Here is a 15,983-nt window from a genome sequence, read left to right on the forward strand (position 1 = left end):
AACTAAATATAACAAACAAGGCTAACAATAGTACAAAGCTGACAAAATTGTCATCACTCATCAGGATCGAAAGTGAAGGTTTTAATCGGCAAATTGCGCTTTAGCTTTGTCAACTTCCTTTTCAACTCAGCTGTGTATTCATCAGGCATGTTACTCAGCTTCAATTCTGTGAGAGTGGCTAACTTGGGTAACTCAGTGTTAGTTGCTGTCAACTGCAAACAGCACCTGATTTCAAACGTTCTTAGGCTAGACATCACTCCTTCCTTCACCTCCAGTTTTTCCAGATTAGGAAGATTCCAAAGTTTCAAAACAAGAAGCTTAGGAAATCCCACTGAACAAACCATTTCTTTTTCGCTATAAGAATCGGCAAGAAAATAGAGAAACTTGAGTTCTGGAAGATGATTCCCTAGCATTGGCATTATTAGGCTGCCTGTCAATAGTTCTGAACTTGATAAAGTAAGTTCGGTTAGGCTTCCGGGTAGATCAAAAATGATGGAAGATCTTCTTATCTTTCCTGACAAACTTAGGCTTGAAAGCTGCGTAAACCTATTCAAATGTGGCACATACAGCTCCTGGAGGTTACCGCTTTCATTAATGGATTTCAAGCTTAGAGATCGTAAGTTGGTCAGTTCTTGAATGTGCCTTGCCAAATCCTCTTGCAGCCTTGGTATCAATTGGATTGTTAGCCTCAGCTTTTGAAGGTTATGCAACTTGGGTAGCCCTTTAACCAAAGCCCCGCCTTCTTGATCCACAAGTACGCCAGACAACTTGTGAAGATTGTTTGGTGGAGGCATACATTTGATTCGACAGCTCCCATTCAAATGCAGGTTTCGAAGCTTCTTCAGTTTCCATATGGAACTAGGAAGCTTTTGCACTTGAGTATGCTTTAGGTCCAGAGTTTGGAGATCCAACAATTTACCTATAGTTTTGGGGAGCTTCTCTATTTTAGTCCATCTTAGGCCTAGATATGTCAGCTTCGTTAGATTTGCTATGACGTCGGGCAACTGAGGCTTGTAGACATGTTCGAGATCAAGAACAACTAAGTCAAGTAGGCGCCCTGTTTTAATGGCTTTGCATAGGAAGTTTTGTATATCTAAACCAGGCTGATCTCCTTCGCGGGTATCAAAGAACGTAATAGAGAGGGGACAACTTTCCTCAGGCAAAAGATTTGAGTGATCGAGACGATGAATTCTCCGACTGAAACCAGTGTCTTCATCATCGAATCGATAAGCAAGTTTTTGTTCAGTAGTTCCACACAAAGACCAGGAACGAGCTGCTGTGTTATTTGCTCTGTCCGCCAACCAGAGTTCTCTTAGAATGCCAGGAAACCGGCATGTCAAAACTTTCCCATTGAGCTTTTTTTCGACTATTTGAATGATATTACGGCCAATTAACTCCATCAGATATTCATGGGCTATCGCTTCCTGAGTTTTCGCATTCATCCCATCACTCCTCTGTGTTAAACCTCGTGCCACCCATAAAGCAACTAGCCTCCTTGCTGAAATTTCAAAGTCCCTCGGAAACAATTCAAAGTCAGAGAGACAATGCTCAAGATCTGGTCGAAATGGCAAGTCTTCTTTAATGATGTCCCTAACGGCCACCCATGGTGTTTGATTCTGACCTTGAGTTACACGCTGCAGCACCACAGACAACTCCTCCTTAGTGACTTCCTTCCCTGACAATAAATAACCAATACGTAAGATAGCAAGGGGAAGACCTCCAGCCTTTAACACCACCTTTTTGGCAAGCTCAATATCTTCCTCATTAGAAGGACACGAAACTATTTGGGTGAAAAATTCCCAGCTCTCTTCTGTGGTTCTTAGCCGAAGCGAGTGGGTACTTAATGGATTCGAATTCGCCTGAGAAGCTACAGCTTTATCACGAGTGGTAATCAAAATAATGTTTCTAGTTGTTCCATCTGAGACCACTGCAGGTTTGAGTATATCCCAAGCTTTTTTGGACAACAAATTGTCAAGAACTATGAGGTGGGGCTTCGCATCACGTTTTAAGAAACCTTGCAACTCTTTGATCCAATCTTCTTGATCACTCTTTTCATCTTGGGGCCGAAGGATCTGATTCCCAACATTGCGGAGCAAAGAAACATTACTCATCTCTTCCGGAACAGAAACAAAGTGACGACGAGTATGAAATTTGTCGATGATAGAATCATGGTTGAAGAGTTCTTTAACGATAGTTGTCTTACCAACTCCTTTCATACCAACAACAGAAATAACTGAGCCGAATTTATTAGTATCACTGATCATTTTCAAAAGTTTCAGGATGTCAACCTCCAAACCGACCGTAAAGCATGAATCCTCCATCACCTTAATCTTGTACACTTCTTTGCATAATTTAAGATGTTCAAGCGTTTCCTCAATTTGCCGAATACGTTTGATCTTCATGATAGGCTTGACTTCATGAAACGTTTCCGTCAAAAACTCAAGGCAAGCTTTTCTTGTATGAATGGCAACGTTAGTTGCCTCTTCTTCGTTCAAATGTCTCCGAGTATTCTGCAATTCGACTCGCAGATTGTTAACGGCTTCATCATCAAGCTGCTCCTCATCATTAAGTTGGTCAGGAATCACAGTAGGCGTAATCACCACATCACGGAAAGAGTCTCGCTCTCTCTTGATAAAACTAAAACCATACCTTTGTTTTGTTTCAAGAAGATGAGACATCTCTCTTCGAACATTAGTAATAATCGTCTCTAACTTGGGCCTTAGAAGAAAATAATTAGGGACGATGGAAAGCTTGCTAAACCACCTACGATGATCTGCTGCGTCTTTCAAGATAGTATTAACGTCGTTCAGTGATCGAGCACTGATCTCCTGTGCTTCCTCTGCCCAAGCCTTCTCAAGTTCGCTGTCAAATCTAAGCTTTTGTAAGTCTTTTATGAAAGCTCGCAGTAGTCTCAGCTGTATTACAAAAGAAGAAACTTTATGTGTTAGCCCTCGACCCATGCCCGGTTCCACAGTAACCAGGCGCTCTAAGACCAAAGCAACTGCAGAACGAAACAGCGGCTTTGGACGAAGAACAGAGCTCTGCTCTGCCTCCTGAATGGGCCTGTCTTGCAAACTTCTCACTTTCATTCTCGACTCCTCTAGTTCCTTAACAATGGAGTTTGTATATTCTTTCTTCTGCTGAAGCTGGCTTTTTATCTCTTTTGTGATTCGATGTATTCCGAGGGCGAGCTCAACTATTGCAATGGGATTTTTGAGGGCTAGCAAAACAACGGCGTACCATTTGAACAAATTAGTACTAGCTTCATTGGTGGGTATGAGTTTCTCATAATCATCAACATAGCGTTGAACATCTGAGATCACCTTTGCTTCTTTCATCAACCACTTCTTCTCGATTTCACTCAATGTTTGAGTCATTCCTCTCAGGTTGAGCTCTGACTCCCACGCTTGATTAGCTCTCAGCTTTATTTCTTCCACTGACTTGTTAGCCGTCTGGAAATCTTTTGTAAGAGCATCCAATAAGCTTCGTTCTCTTTTAATCCACCTGTAGTCATCTAAATACTGCACAATTTTGTAGTTAAGAAAGATGAAGACAATGGAAAACGCAAAAACCACCCCAATAGTTATTTCAGCAATGTCTTCCTCGACAGGGTCTTCATCGGTATTCGAGAAAAAGGGTATGTATGCCGCCAACATCTCACACTTCACTCTCAATTCTCAAATATTAGCAATAGCTCTTTCAATCTTTTATTCTCTCTTTTAGTGGTGAAAAATTACACAGTTCGGTTTTAAAGATCCAAAACAGCATCCACCTATTTATGTTTCTCTACGCTCACATCAAGTCAAAGACAATTTTCTCTTTTTTTTTTTCTTTTTATATCAGGAAAAACACATCTATCTTACCAGTGGAAACGACAAGTACTATCTAGTCAACATTAGACAAAATTGACGTGAAAGGGTCTAAACTAAAACTAGAGAGAAATTCAGTTATTCTCGGCCACTTATGCATACACAGTAAACAAGAGAGAAATGATAAGATATTCTCTGCCGCGTAACTACTCATGCAAATCATTTTTCTTTTTTTGTTAAAGTACCTGTTATAGGTTTAAGGAAAAAAAATTCGAAAGGTAAAAGTAAAGAAATTTCTTCAATCTAAAAAAATTTGGTGTCTGTTTGGTTGTTCAACATAATTTAATTATAGAGAATATTATAAAGAAAAATATAATTGTAATAAAATATGTAAATTATCTTTAGCTATATAGAGTAATATATAATTAATTGAATTATATTGTATATTTAAATAAAAATCTTGTATATTATTTTAAAAAATTAAAAAATATATATTTTTATTATATATTAAATAAAAAAATATATTTATTAATTAGTAAATATTTAATTTTGTTGTATTTTTTTTTATTAATTAAAATGAATATTTTCATACATTTTATCACTATATCATTTATTTTTGTTCTAATGTCATTTATGTACACCATTCACATAAATTTATATATAATGTATTTTTATATATATTTATTATTGTATTTATATTTATTGATTAGTTACACTTAACCACGTAAATCGATTTTTTGGTAATAAAATTCTCTAAACTTTACTTTTGTTAACTATTTACCACTCTCGTTCAAAAAACTTTATTAAGTGCCATAATAAATATACCACAGTATACACATGATAAATTTTTAGTGAAAAATATTAACGACAAAACTACCTAAATTCTTAGTGACACTTATTCACATAAACCGATATTTTTGTAGTAAAATCCTTCAAACCTATTGATCCCTGCTCGTATACACTATATTAACTCCCCTTATACACTACTTATAAGAATTGTACCTCACTTTGATTATTATATTTATAAAAAGGAAGAGTATTAAAATCAATTGTCTGACTCCATCATGTTATGTAACCATGATTATAATTTACATAACATGATTATAATTTATAGGCAGCCGATTTTGTGCCCAAATGTGCAAAACACGGATTGGAATCCGTGTACGGCAGGTAGGTCCCACGTTAGAATAGTTATAATTTTTAATTATTTATTTAAGTTGGCAACCGGTTATTCTAGGTTTGGTAACCGGTTGTAAATTTGTATATTTAATTAAAAAATAAAAAGGTACAATTTAATTACTGTTCACGTCAGTTAAAGTAAAAAAAAGTACAACAGCTTTACTGTTCGTGGCAGTTAATTGTACAAATATACTGTAGGCAGTGGGTCCATGTTGTCGGAGTGGGGTTATTTTGGTATTTTACATCATGTATGTAATTTTGGAATTGTAGTTGAGTACATAATATCACGTACCGAGTACATTAATTGTTTATGCATGCTGTTTAGTAAAATTAGTGTACAAAATATCACGTACCGAGTACAAAATATCACGTACAGAGTACATTCATATTTGTTTCGTAGTACATTGTTAAGAATAATTTGTTATAAATTATGAAATTATGTGTTGGTATATATTGAGTTTTACGTTGGTGTATTATTTTTATTTTTATTATTGTGTATAAAAAAAATTAATTACTATGGAAATTTTTGACCTTATAAGATTGAATTTTCTTGGGTAAAATAATTTATTTGTTCATTAATTATAAATTTGAGATTTGTTGAGATAAATACCTTAAACACGGCAAACATAACATGAAGTATATAAATGTAGAGTTTTTGAAGCAATAACTAGAGTCATAAACCTTAAAACATCAACGGTTAAAAATAGCTAGTTATATATATGAATGACCATAGTATGATTCTTGTGTGGTGGAAGGCGGTTCAGGGAAATACGCGTTGGAGTGTTCATTGAATGAGTCAGTTTGTTGGTTGATGTGTGCTGACTGTTGCCCCTGAGATCCAGTATTCTGTTGACGGTTTGGGCACCGCCGATAATCATGGCCTGATGAGCGACAAATGCGACAATGTCTTGAGTTTCTTGGGATCTGCTCCCCGTTCGGTCCTTCCCTTGGATTTCCCGTACCCTTTGTTCTCACAACTTCAGGGTCTTTAATAATGTTGGGGTTGTTACGATATCTTCCAGGTTGTGGCGTCTGTCCTTCTGGATTGGAACTCATCTCAAATTCTTCCTTGAACATTAGAGTTAGCCGTTCAATCTCTTCCTTTGCACGCGTGTACGAATCCTCTCGTTTTTCTTGCATAGAAAGTCAAGTTATAAGTTAATGAGCCGAGAGATCCAAACCTAGCCATCTCATAAATGTGTTGTTGTTCTTGGGCGGGGGTTAAAATGTAGGTGGAGATTTGTCTTCGCGGATTTGCTCCATCGCTTCATGAGAAGAGTATTAGGTATTCTTCTGATGTTTAATCTTTTCATTGTAGCCCATAAATGTCTACAAGGGTACCCCTGACTTTCATATAGCATGCAACTACAGTGTAGTGCTCGTTGGCCTTCACAGTAATGAACTCGGTATCGGACTTCCGGATGCTGAAACTTTCCAATGGTGTATATACCGCCACTCTCCTTCTTGCTCCTCACTTATGACAAAATAATTATTCTCTAAATCAAGCCGCTCGGCAACCTTGTGGTACATAGTTCTTGTGTAGAATTCGGCACATTGGTTGTAGTACGTGGTCGAAGCATGTAGGATTAGGTGGGTGAGGTCGAGTGCATCCGCTTTTGAAGTCATTTGCGGTCTCGTTGTGTACCGAGCTTTGAGGCTTGTCATATCTATGGTTGTTACGAACTCGCGCGCAATAATTCTTCTCTAAAAATTTTTTTAGGCCGAGTTGATCGATTCGCAACGTTGTGTGGTTCTCATTCCCGCAACGAATGAACCCCTTAAATAAGTTTCTCGCCCATCGTTTTCTTGTGTCGAATGTTGTTTGGCACCATTCATTATACGTTAGTTGTTGGGTTTCGACGACGTCTAACCATCTTGCTTCGAAATCCTCCTCCTCGTAGTAGTTGTACATTAGATCTTTAAACATTTTCAAGAAGATCGGATCTTTAACCTTTTTGGAAGCATTTGTATTGAGATGCCAAGCACATAGACGGTGTGTCACATCAGGCATGTGTTCCATGATGGCCTTTGTTTCATGGCCACATCTTGGTCGATAACTACAACATTTGGCTTCTTATCTCCATGGCATTCGAGAAATTTTTGAAGTAGCCAACGATAGGATGGAAGCTTCTCGTGGAGGAGTAGAGCGAACCCGAAGATGCATGTGTTGAAATGGTGGTTTACGCCAATGAGAACGGTGAGAGGCTTATTGTACTCATTTGTCATGTAGGTGGTATCAAACCCTAGTACATCCCCAAAAGCCACATAGTCGACACGTGAGTTTCCATCGCCCAAAATAAGTTAGCCAATCGATTCTCCTCGTCCACCGATATACAACGAAGAAATTTGGATCCCTCTCTGCGAGACAATCAAGAAATCCCAACGCTCCTTCCGAGTCCGTCTCTATCTTTTCTTCTCGCTTGGCACCAGCAACCCTGTTGTAGACATCTCGAAGTTGACATGGCATTCTCTCGTAACCTCCACTTTGCAAAGCAACATGAGACATTATGTTGGCAGTTTTAATTCCAACTGAGTTCATCGACCTAACTTGGGCAAGCAAGCCATCGGACACTACTCGGTATGATCTCAAAAATTGTACCTCACTTGATGAAGCGAGGTCGTGATTGTGTATTGTGCTGAACTCTTTGCATTTCCAAGTGTTAGATGGTTGTGTGAGTAAAATACGTAATGCTGCCTGACATCCGGTTCTAGTGACATCATGAGGTCTCTTTTTTCTTTGTGTTTCCGTTATTGTGATTCTTTTGTAACCCTCGGAACAACAAACCCACCTGCGCATTACGATGACTCCGTGAGAACGTCGTACATCATCTTTTCTTGTGCCGAAACCCATCCGTTTCGCATACATTTCGTAGAATGCTTCCCATTTTCCCGGTTGTCGAGACTCTTGCCTAGGACGTCACATATTTGAATCTCATTCCTTGGTTTTGTGATGTTTAGCTCGTTGTTATGCTTTCCCATTCGTAGGTTTGTTCCTCATTCATGTTCTCTCGCCCGAGACTCGGCCTCCATATTGTATCTGTTTGAATTAACAAATTAAATGATAAAGTTAATAGGTAAGGAATGGTTTTCGAGAAAGATAAAAAAAAAAGGACTTACTGATAAGTAACCAATTGTTCCTTCGACGTTAATGTACTGGAGTGGAGTTACAGTGTTCGATTGTTATTGATATCGAAGAATTAGAGATGAAGAGTAAGGGAAAGATAGTGGTGAGTCGATTTAAATTAGATTTTATGAGATTGAATGCCTCAGATTGTAGAGTAATATGGGTTGGTGATCACATTTAAGTGTGTTGGGCTGATATTAATGGGCCTTTCAAATATTGGAAACTCTATTCCACTCTCTTCGTACTTTTGAACAGTAAAATAGTACAATTACATTTACTTTTGAATAAATTAATTGGAAAATAATGTTATTGTATGATTTTTGGGTTTAGATATTTTGTTGAGTTGTATGGGTTGGTGGTAACATTTAAAATTGTTGGGCTTATATGAATGGGCCTTTACCAACCTTTTTTAATGAATTAAACCACTTCGTACGTCAGGATAAAAGTAATAGTACATTTTTGTATTTCTGGAGAATAAAGATTGAAAAGTAAGGATGTTTTTTTTTTGTATGAATTGATGACATTTTTTAGTAGAATGGGTAGTTTCTCCCATTTATATATGTTGGGCATTTATATATGTTGGGCTGATATTAATGGGCCCTTCACCTACATCTTCTTATGAATTAAACCGTCGTTGTACGTTAGAACGATGCGTAGTACATTAGGTTTTACGGGAAAACGGGATTGATGAATAATGTTGACATTTGACCATACTACGTACGCCTACACGTGTATTTAAGCGTGTAATTCAGGAAATTTAACCACCCCTCTTTTGACACATCGGATGTGCCCAATGGAGTACATCCCGAGAGTACAAATAACTAAAAAACGTCTTGTAGGGTTATTCTCCACGACTTATATAACACACTTGAGACGTTTTCCAATCCGGCCTTCAAGTTTATAGAGAAATTAACTTGTAATTTAGTTATTAGCATTACATATATCAAGTATGAGTTCAGGTCCACACTGGGTTATTTTCAATGGACCAAATGAAGGTATCTATAGTAGGTACGAAGACGCTGTAAGCAAAAACACTAATTCTGATGCGTCCATAAAAATAATTCGTTATGAATCTTTCATAGAAGCTTTCTCTGCTTTATGTCTACATGGAGAGACGGGACAATGCTTCAATGGGCAGCAAGTTAGAGAACTTTGTTGTGTTAATGAGTTTCCCTGCATGTGGGATTCTGATGATGATAATGATGAAGAGGCTATCCTTAATTCGTTTCCTCACCGTTTGATGAGGGTGAATGCTCTGGTGCAAATAAATCACCCGAACAGGACAACATGAAAGATTCGACTGACAAAGGTGAGGACCGAAATGGAGATGATGTAGAAGTTGGGGACAAAGAAGGAGTGGATACTTCTCCAAAAAACAGTAAATGATGCTTTCTGTTAGTGTCCAAGTTATGTTATTTTATATTTTGATGCGATAATGTACTATCAGTATTTGTTATGAAATCTGTACTTCGGTTTATTTTGCGGTATTAATGTCACTTTCCTCATTAATTAATTGTGGAATTAAAAGTGAAGTGAATCATTGTGAAATCACAACTTGCAAACGGAAAGAAAATAGACTTAAAATAATATAGTAGAGTTACACACAACTATATATATAATGGAGGTAAGTTCTTCAATCTCATTAAATGGCCTAACAAAAAGTTGATAGAACGGCCATATGAGATGAGTTGTAACAAAAGTACACTACATATATATAAAATACCACGATTGAAACCGAACGGATGTTCAATCAAGTTCTATAACTTGAGGGAACTTCCGTTGAGACGGAGGGCTATTGTCTGCGAACGGGGACTTTGGTCGTGAAGGAGTTTCTCTTGGAGTAGTGATTGGTGATTCTTGTTTTACATGAAGTGGGTAGTGGGGTATGGACACCTCGGTGTAGTCGAGAATGTCATCCATGATACCCTCTAATTTTTGTCTTGAAGTCTTGGCTTCTTGCATGAAGTGGGCTGTATGGTACGGGTGTTCGCCGGTTGTACGACTCTGCTTGGCCTCCGTGGCTCGTGAATGAGCCTTCCTTGTCGGCTTTTCGTGTTCGTGGAGAACGAGACTCCAGCCTTGCACAGTTTGGACATCCTGACATGGAGGCTGAACGGAGTCTTGGACTCCGTGACGGTGTACCTACGGGTCTTGTGGAAGAGAAAGGATGCGGTGGGGATTTTGGAGGACTTGTTTCAAAAGGGTTGAAGTTTTGGTAAGGGTCCATTTGATTTAGGAAATAGTAAAACGGGGTTTCAAAATAAATGCTTAGTTTGTAAAACCTAACCTTTACTTATATAGTGGTTTGGTGGGTTGATGTACACGTAATTCGGTTCATGTAATTTAATAATGGATTTTTTTTTTCCCAATTAAACCATTTAATAGTTAATAAATTTTGACAATGGTAATATCCACTTACGACAATCTAAAAAATCCCAATTTACCCATTTAGTTAACCAATGTTAATAGAGTGAATCAAATCCAAACAAAATCTAAGTAATATAAAAAAAGTACTATGTGATGTGACATTTTTCTATTAAAAAGAATAGTACGTACGGTTTTTTGATTTAAATAATAATTTCCAGATTTGAAGTAAAAAAAAAATGTCACATCACCATCTTGAAATAATAAGTACATGGTTTAAATGGTGAAATAAAAAATGTGATATGACATCCACTCATTTCAGTAGTCAATAATTTATTAACATTTCACTTGTCCAAATTTTAATAACAAAAATGTGATATTAGTATATTACAGCCCAACAAATATTAAATCTCCTTAAGTAATATACCTAGGTTTCGTGTTTGCATATAGTATCTTAATTAACTCAAATCAGGGAATCCCATGAGATCTGCATGTACTGAATTTGATTTGACGTTACACTGTGACATCTCTGACGTACGTTATTTAAAGCATATGAAATATTCCATTTAACGTCAGTGAGTACACTGTAGGACGTAGACAGAAAATTAAATATTGATAAGACAACAATTGGTTTTTTTAGTGAGTATGCAGAAATTAAAATTAGAGGAAATTAATAGTCCATACTTGGGTAAGAAGATTACAATATTTGGACAATTTTGAAATAATTCCCAACAATATAAGAATGTGGACTATTAAGAATGGGTAGTAGTCCAAATTTAGTACAACTCGTAAATAGGAAATGGTTGAAATCGTATTAAAATAAGTATTTTACGAATAAATATGTACGAAATTATAGTTTACATTTGACAACAACTTCTAATTATCTCATTAAATTCAAATATTGAGTAAACATAATTGCACCATACTGTATTTACGGTGTGACGTACGTACGTGCAAGAGATATTGATGTACGTTATTTTCAAACTTGAACTTATTGAGATATGGGAGATCCATCTTCTGCCGTACATTGAAATACGTCACAAATATATTTGCTAATTAATTTTTGGGAACCACATTACAATTTTTCACATATTTATTTAAACATTACAAATTTCCAATATTAAAAGTGAACACCCAACTACCATTACCATTAAGATGTTATGAATCCGTGTTGGTAAAATTAATATTAAATATTTTCATTTAAAACCTGATTTGACTAGACTGTACACCCTATCAATCAAGATGACTTTGTCAATGCATTGGAAAAAGACATTTGGAAAATCCAACCCAAATTGTGAAGTGAGTTCAAATTTCAAATTAAATAATATTTAAAAATAATAATTAATAATTTCAAAGGTATTACTAATTACTTGATAGTAATTATATGTCATTATTTCACTAATTTTGTACCATTAATCCGTATAAGGTCACAACATTAGGGTGTACCATCTACTTTGAAAACCCTAGCTCATCCACTTATTTTATTTTGGAATTATTTTTTAAAATCTGACATTGCAAGTGTTGTTCGTAACTTATTGGAAATAGTGAAACTCAATGGCACATATTGAGTGAACATATTTCCATTCCAAATAAAATTTAAGTTTACAGTTACAAAGACATACACAATAGAACGAAATTTGTACATAACTTAGTTGTATCCCAAAATAAATTAATTAGGATGTTTTTTACCTTTGAAAAATGTAGGTTGTATTGAGATATACTATAATATCGGTACTATTATCACATGATGCTTTATCTGACTCAAGACTTTAGTTTTCCACCCCGCGTGTCGATTTTGGTCCAGTGTTTGGCGCACCGACGGCTGTATCAAATATGATAACACTCATCCCCCGATGGCCTTGTGGACTACGGGAGGTTGGGTAGGTTCGGTTGGGTGGGAGATTTGGCGGCGTCTCAAGTAGTTCCCTCCAGCCTAATCCACCAGTCCGAACCCTTCGTCAACATTACTCGAATATACATGTAGCGCGTACATAAAATTTCTAAGAATCAATTTGTAATAATATAATATTGAAAAAAATATACAAAATTAGTTGAGTTTTTACCAAGATTTATTATGAGATGATTGATTGAATTCTTTGAAATTTCCTTAATGCATCTACAACACACGGTTGTATTGCATACCAATCCTTCTGTTTACACATCTTCACTTCGGTGCAACAACAATACATAATTTATTTTTTTCATATATTATCCCTACACATATGTGTACAGGAAGGGAGTGAGTTCTCTAGGAAAGAGAACAATACTAAATTGAGGTGTGAAGGAGTAAGGACAGGTAGAGGGGTATATATAGTACTTGTGGATGTGATTGTGTTGTGTAGTCTTTTCAAAAATTAAAAAATAATAATTAATAGAAACTAGTACGGCTAAAGATGGGGTGATATGACACCAATACAAACACGATTTTGTCAATGCATTGAAAACCGTTACTTCAACATACCCAACCAACTAATAAATTTTCCTTAGAAGACGTAATTTGAACCAACCTATTGACCGGTTTTGTTATGGTTTGGTTCAGTTTGTACGTGTAAGAAATTAGTACAATTTGTGAGAGAAAAAGTTGTTATTAGTTTGTATTTGAATTCTAATTTCCAATAATCAGTTGACATGTGTAGGATGTATTACCTTCTTTAATAAAATAAAAAATACTTATTTAAATATACAAACCTTTGAAGTCAATATGAATGAAAATAATGTGTGTCATTTAAATATACATTTTGAATTTTCATCTGGGGTTAATATCAAAGAAACTTAATGTTAATAGAATCTCAAACAGTACATATGATGTGACATATAACTATGTAAAACTCAGCTAAGTACGTTTTTACAATAAAATAATAATTTCAACACTTAAAGTAAACAACAAATCCTTCAAAACCCTAAAAAACAATTTTAAATAAATGAGGAAGACCTTTTTTGTATTTTAAAATAATAAACATTTTAATAATATTTTCCCATCAATCCATATACGGTCAAATCAGTAGGTTGTACATGAGGAAGCAATTTGACCTAAGACTGTAAAAAACGCTGACATTCGCCTCCCGCATATCTTTTCTTCAAGAGTCTGGCGCACCGTTGTGTCAAATATTATAACACTCATTCCTCGGTCGCCTTGTGCACTCGGGAGGTTAAGGTTCGGTAGGATGACATATTTGGGTGGCCGTTTTGGAAGTAGTTCCCGCCACCCTAGTCCACCCATCCCAAACCTTCGTCAACATTTCCTGAATACACATGTACCACATACATAAAATTTTTAAGAAACAATTTGTAATAATATAATATTGAAATAAATAGACATAAAGAGTTGAGTTATTACCAAAATTTGTTATGAGATGATTTATTGAATTGCTGAAATTCCCTTGATGCACCTACAACACACGGTTGCAGTGCATACCAATCCTTCTGTTTGCACATCTTCACTTTGGTGCAACAACAATACATAATTTATTTTTTTAATATATTATACACACGTCTACATATAGGGAGTGAGTTCTGTAGGGTAGAAAACACTACGAAATTGTGAAGGAGTAAGGAGAGGTAGAGGGGTATATATAGTACTTGTGGATGTGATTGTTGAGTGTAGTCTTGACAAAAATTTAAAAATAATAATTAATAATATAACCCTAGGTACGGCTACAAATAACCTAAAGCTATTTATTTGACTTTTTCAATCCCTTGAAAAACGTAGTATCAACAAACCCAACCCCCTACTAACTTTTCCTTGGAAGACGTAATTGGAACCAATATGCATGCTCGGTGACAACATTGAATTGGTTCACTGTGCTAAACAAAAATTATGTATTTAAATAAGGTAAATGTTGCTCCCATTGTTATCACATGTAGCAACAAATATCCTAATATTATGTCCAATTAAACATGTGTGGCCAAATGAATAAGAAATTAAATTAGGATGTTTACTAATAATGAAAACTCAATATTTATTTAAATACGATTTTAATATTTCATTAAAATATTATTCGTTGGAGTAAATATTGCAATATTTTTTGTAAGATTACATTAACGTATCAATCGTTGGAATCAAGATTACAATCAGTGGCGGAACCAGCACTTAGTCTTAGGAGGGGCCTAAGTATGTTGATTTTTTTTAGCATAAGGATAAAGATTTTTTGTTCTTTTGTAGGACAAATATGAAGAATTTAGTACATTGAGAGCATAGGGTAAATTTATAGTATACCCCTTAAGGGGTTGTATTTGTTTTAGCATTCAGGACAACTTTTAGTCAACTATTTTTCCATAATTGCGTACATTACAATTATTGAAAATTTTTAGAAAATTTCGAATAGTATATAGTGTAAAAAATAAGGTTTAAATATTTAGTTGAATATACGACTGTTTTTTCTTATACGTGTGGTAAATAACTATTTGAGCTTTATTTTCGGTACTGTAAACTATTAAAAATTTTTTGAAAATTTTATATATGGTCCTAAATAAGTACATCGTATGCGATTATGAAAAAAAAAAAAGACCAAAAATTTTTGGGTGATTCTACAATGCACCCCCTTCAAAGTGGGTGCAAAGAATGCACCCTTACCTATTTCGACATTGAGAAAAAATTTGAAGTGTAATTTTTTTTCATATTCATATTCGTTTACGTTATAGTTAATTAAGATATTCTATAAAATTGTGACAAATTCGGAATAATTTACAATATAGAAAGTAGTGTTCAAACAATCTATTTCACACGCTTATAAAATAAAATAGTCACGTGTGCAACACACTTTTTGAATCCTATTTTTCGGCGTGTTAAATTTTTTCAAATTTCTTAAAATTTTATAGGATATCTTAAATAGAAATAACGTACACGACCATAAGAAAAAATTTGACTAGAAAATTATTTAGATTCTAAAACAAATATGGTGCATCAATATATTCATTTAAAAAGGAGTGGTGTATTGTAAAATTTTCCAAAACTTTTTTAGATGCCGAAATAGATAGCACGTCTACCAGAACGATATTGATACAATTCTAAACAAAATTGTTTTAGTATAAAAGCATAAATAATCATTGGCCCATTTATGAGCTTTTGAGTTTTGAAATAGTCAATTTTCTATCAAGAAATATATATTTAAAAAAAAGCAATTAATATAGATATACATTTAAAAATCAAAATGTGAGGAGGGGCCATGGCCCCAGCAACATAGTACCGCCATTGATTACAATAATTTTTTGAATACTATATAAATATAGATATTTAATAACAAAACTGTATAATGTTATGAATACAATAGTAGTTTAAGACAAGAAGTGACTCTAGTAATAAAATCAGGAGAATAGTGAATCCGGTACGCTTCATGATGAACTGAGTACACACTCAGCCCAAACAACCTAAATTCATAGTGCGACTTCTGCCATACTGCATCGGTGTCACTATGTACAACCCTAGGTCGAACTTCATTTGGTGAGTTCGTTAGAAGAGGAGTGACTCCGGTACCCAACAGCAAACTTCACTACATACTGTGTCACCG

At 35.3% G+C, this 15,983-nt stretch overlaps 1 protein-coding gene and 1 long non-coding RNA gene across 2 annotated transcripts; both read right to left on the reverse strand.

Moving 5' to 3' along the window:
* Positions 1-53: 53 nt before the first annotated feature.
* On the reverse strand, positions 54-3,656 carry LOC115704538 (putative disease resistance protein At1g50180). The gene has a single exon (XM_030631739.2). The coding sequence runs from the start codon at positions 3,654-3,656 to the stop codon at positions 54-56; it is 3,603 nt and encodes a 1,200-aa protein (XP_030487599.2).
* Positions 3,657-13,236: 9,580 nt separating this feature from the next.
* LOC133038057 (uncharacterized) lies at positions 13,237-14,051 on the reverse strand. Its single transcript, XR_009688015.1, has 2 exons — positions 13,814-14,051; positions 13,237-13,718 (listed from the first exon to the last, which is right to left on the reverse strand). It is a non-coding gene; the product is annotated as an uncharacterized LOC133038057 (long non-coding RNA).
* Between the last annotated feature and the right edge of the window lie 1,932 nt (positions 14,052-15,983).

The sequence above is a fragment of the Cannabis sativa genome, chromosome 1, assembly GCF_029168945.1.
Source record: "Cannabis sativa cultivar Pink pepper isolate KNU-18-1 chromosome 1, ASM2916894v1, whole genome shotgun sequence".
NCBI classification, from domain to species: Eukaryota; Viridiplantae; Streptophyta; class Magnoliopsida; order Rosales; family Cannabaceae; genus Cannabis; species Cannabis sativa.

Coding starts and splice junctions, on each gene's coding strand:
- LOC115704538 (XM_030631739.2), bottom strand. CDS start 3,656: ATGTTGGCGGCATACATACCCTTTTTCTCGAATACCGATGAAGACCCT.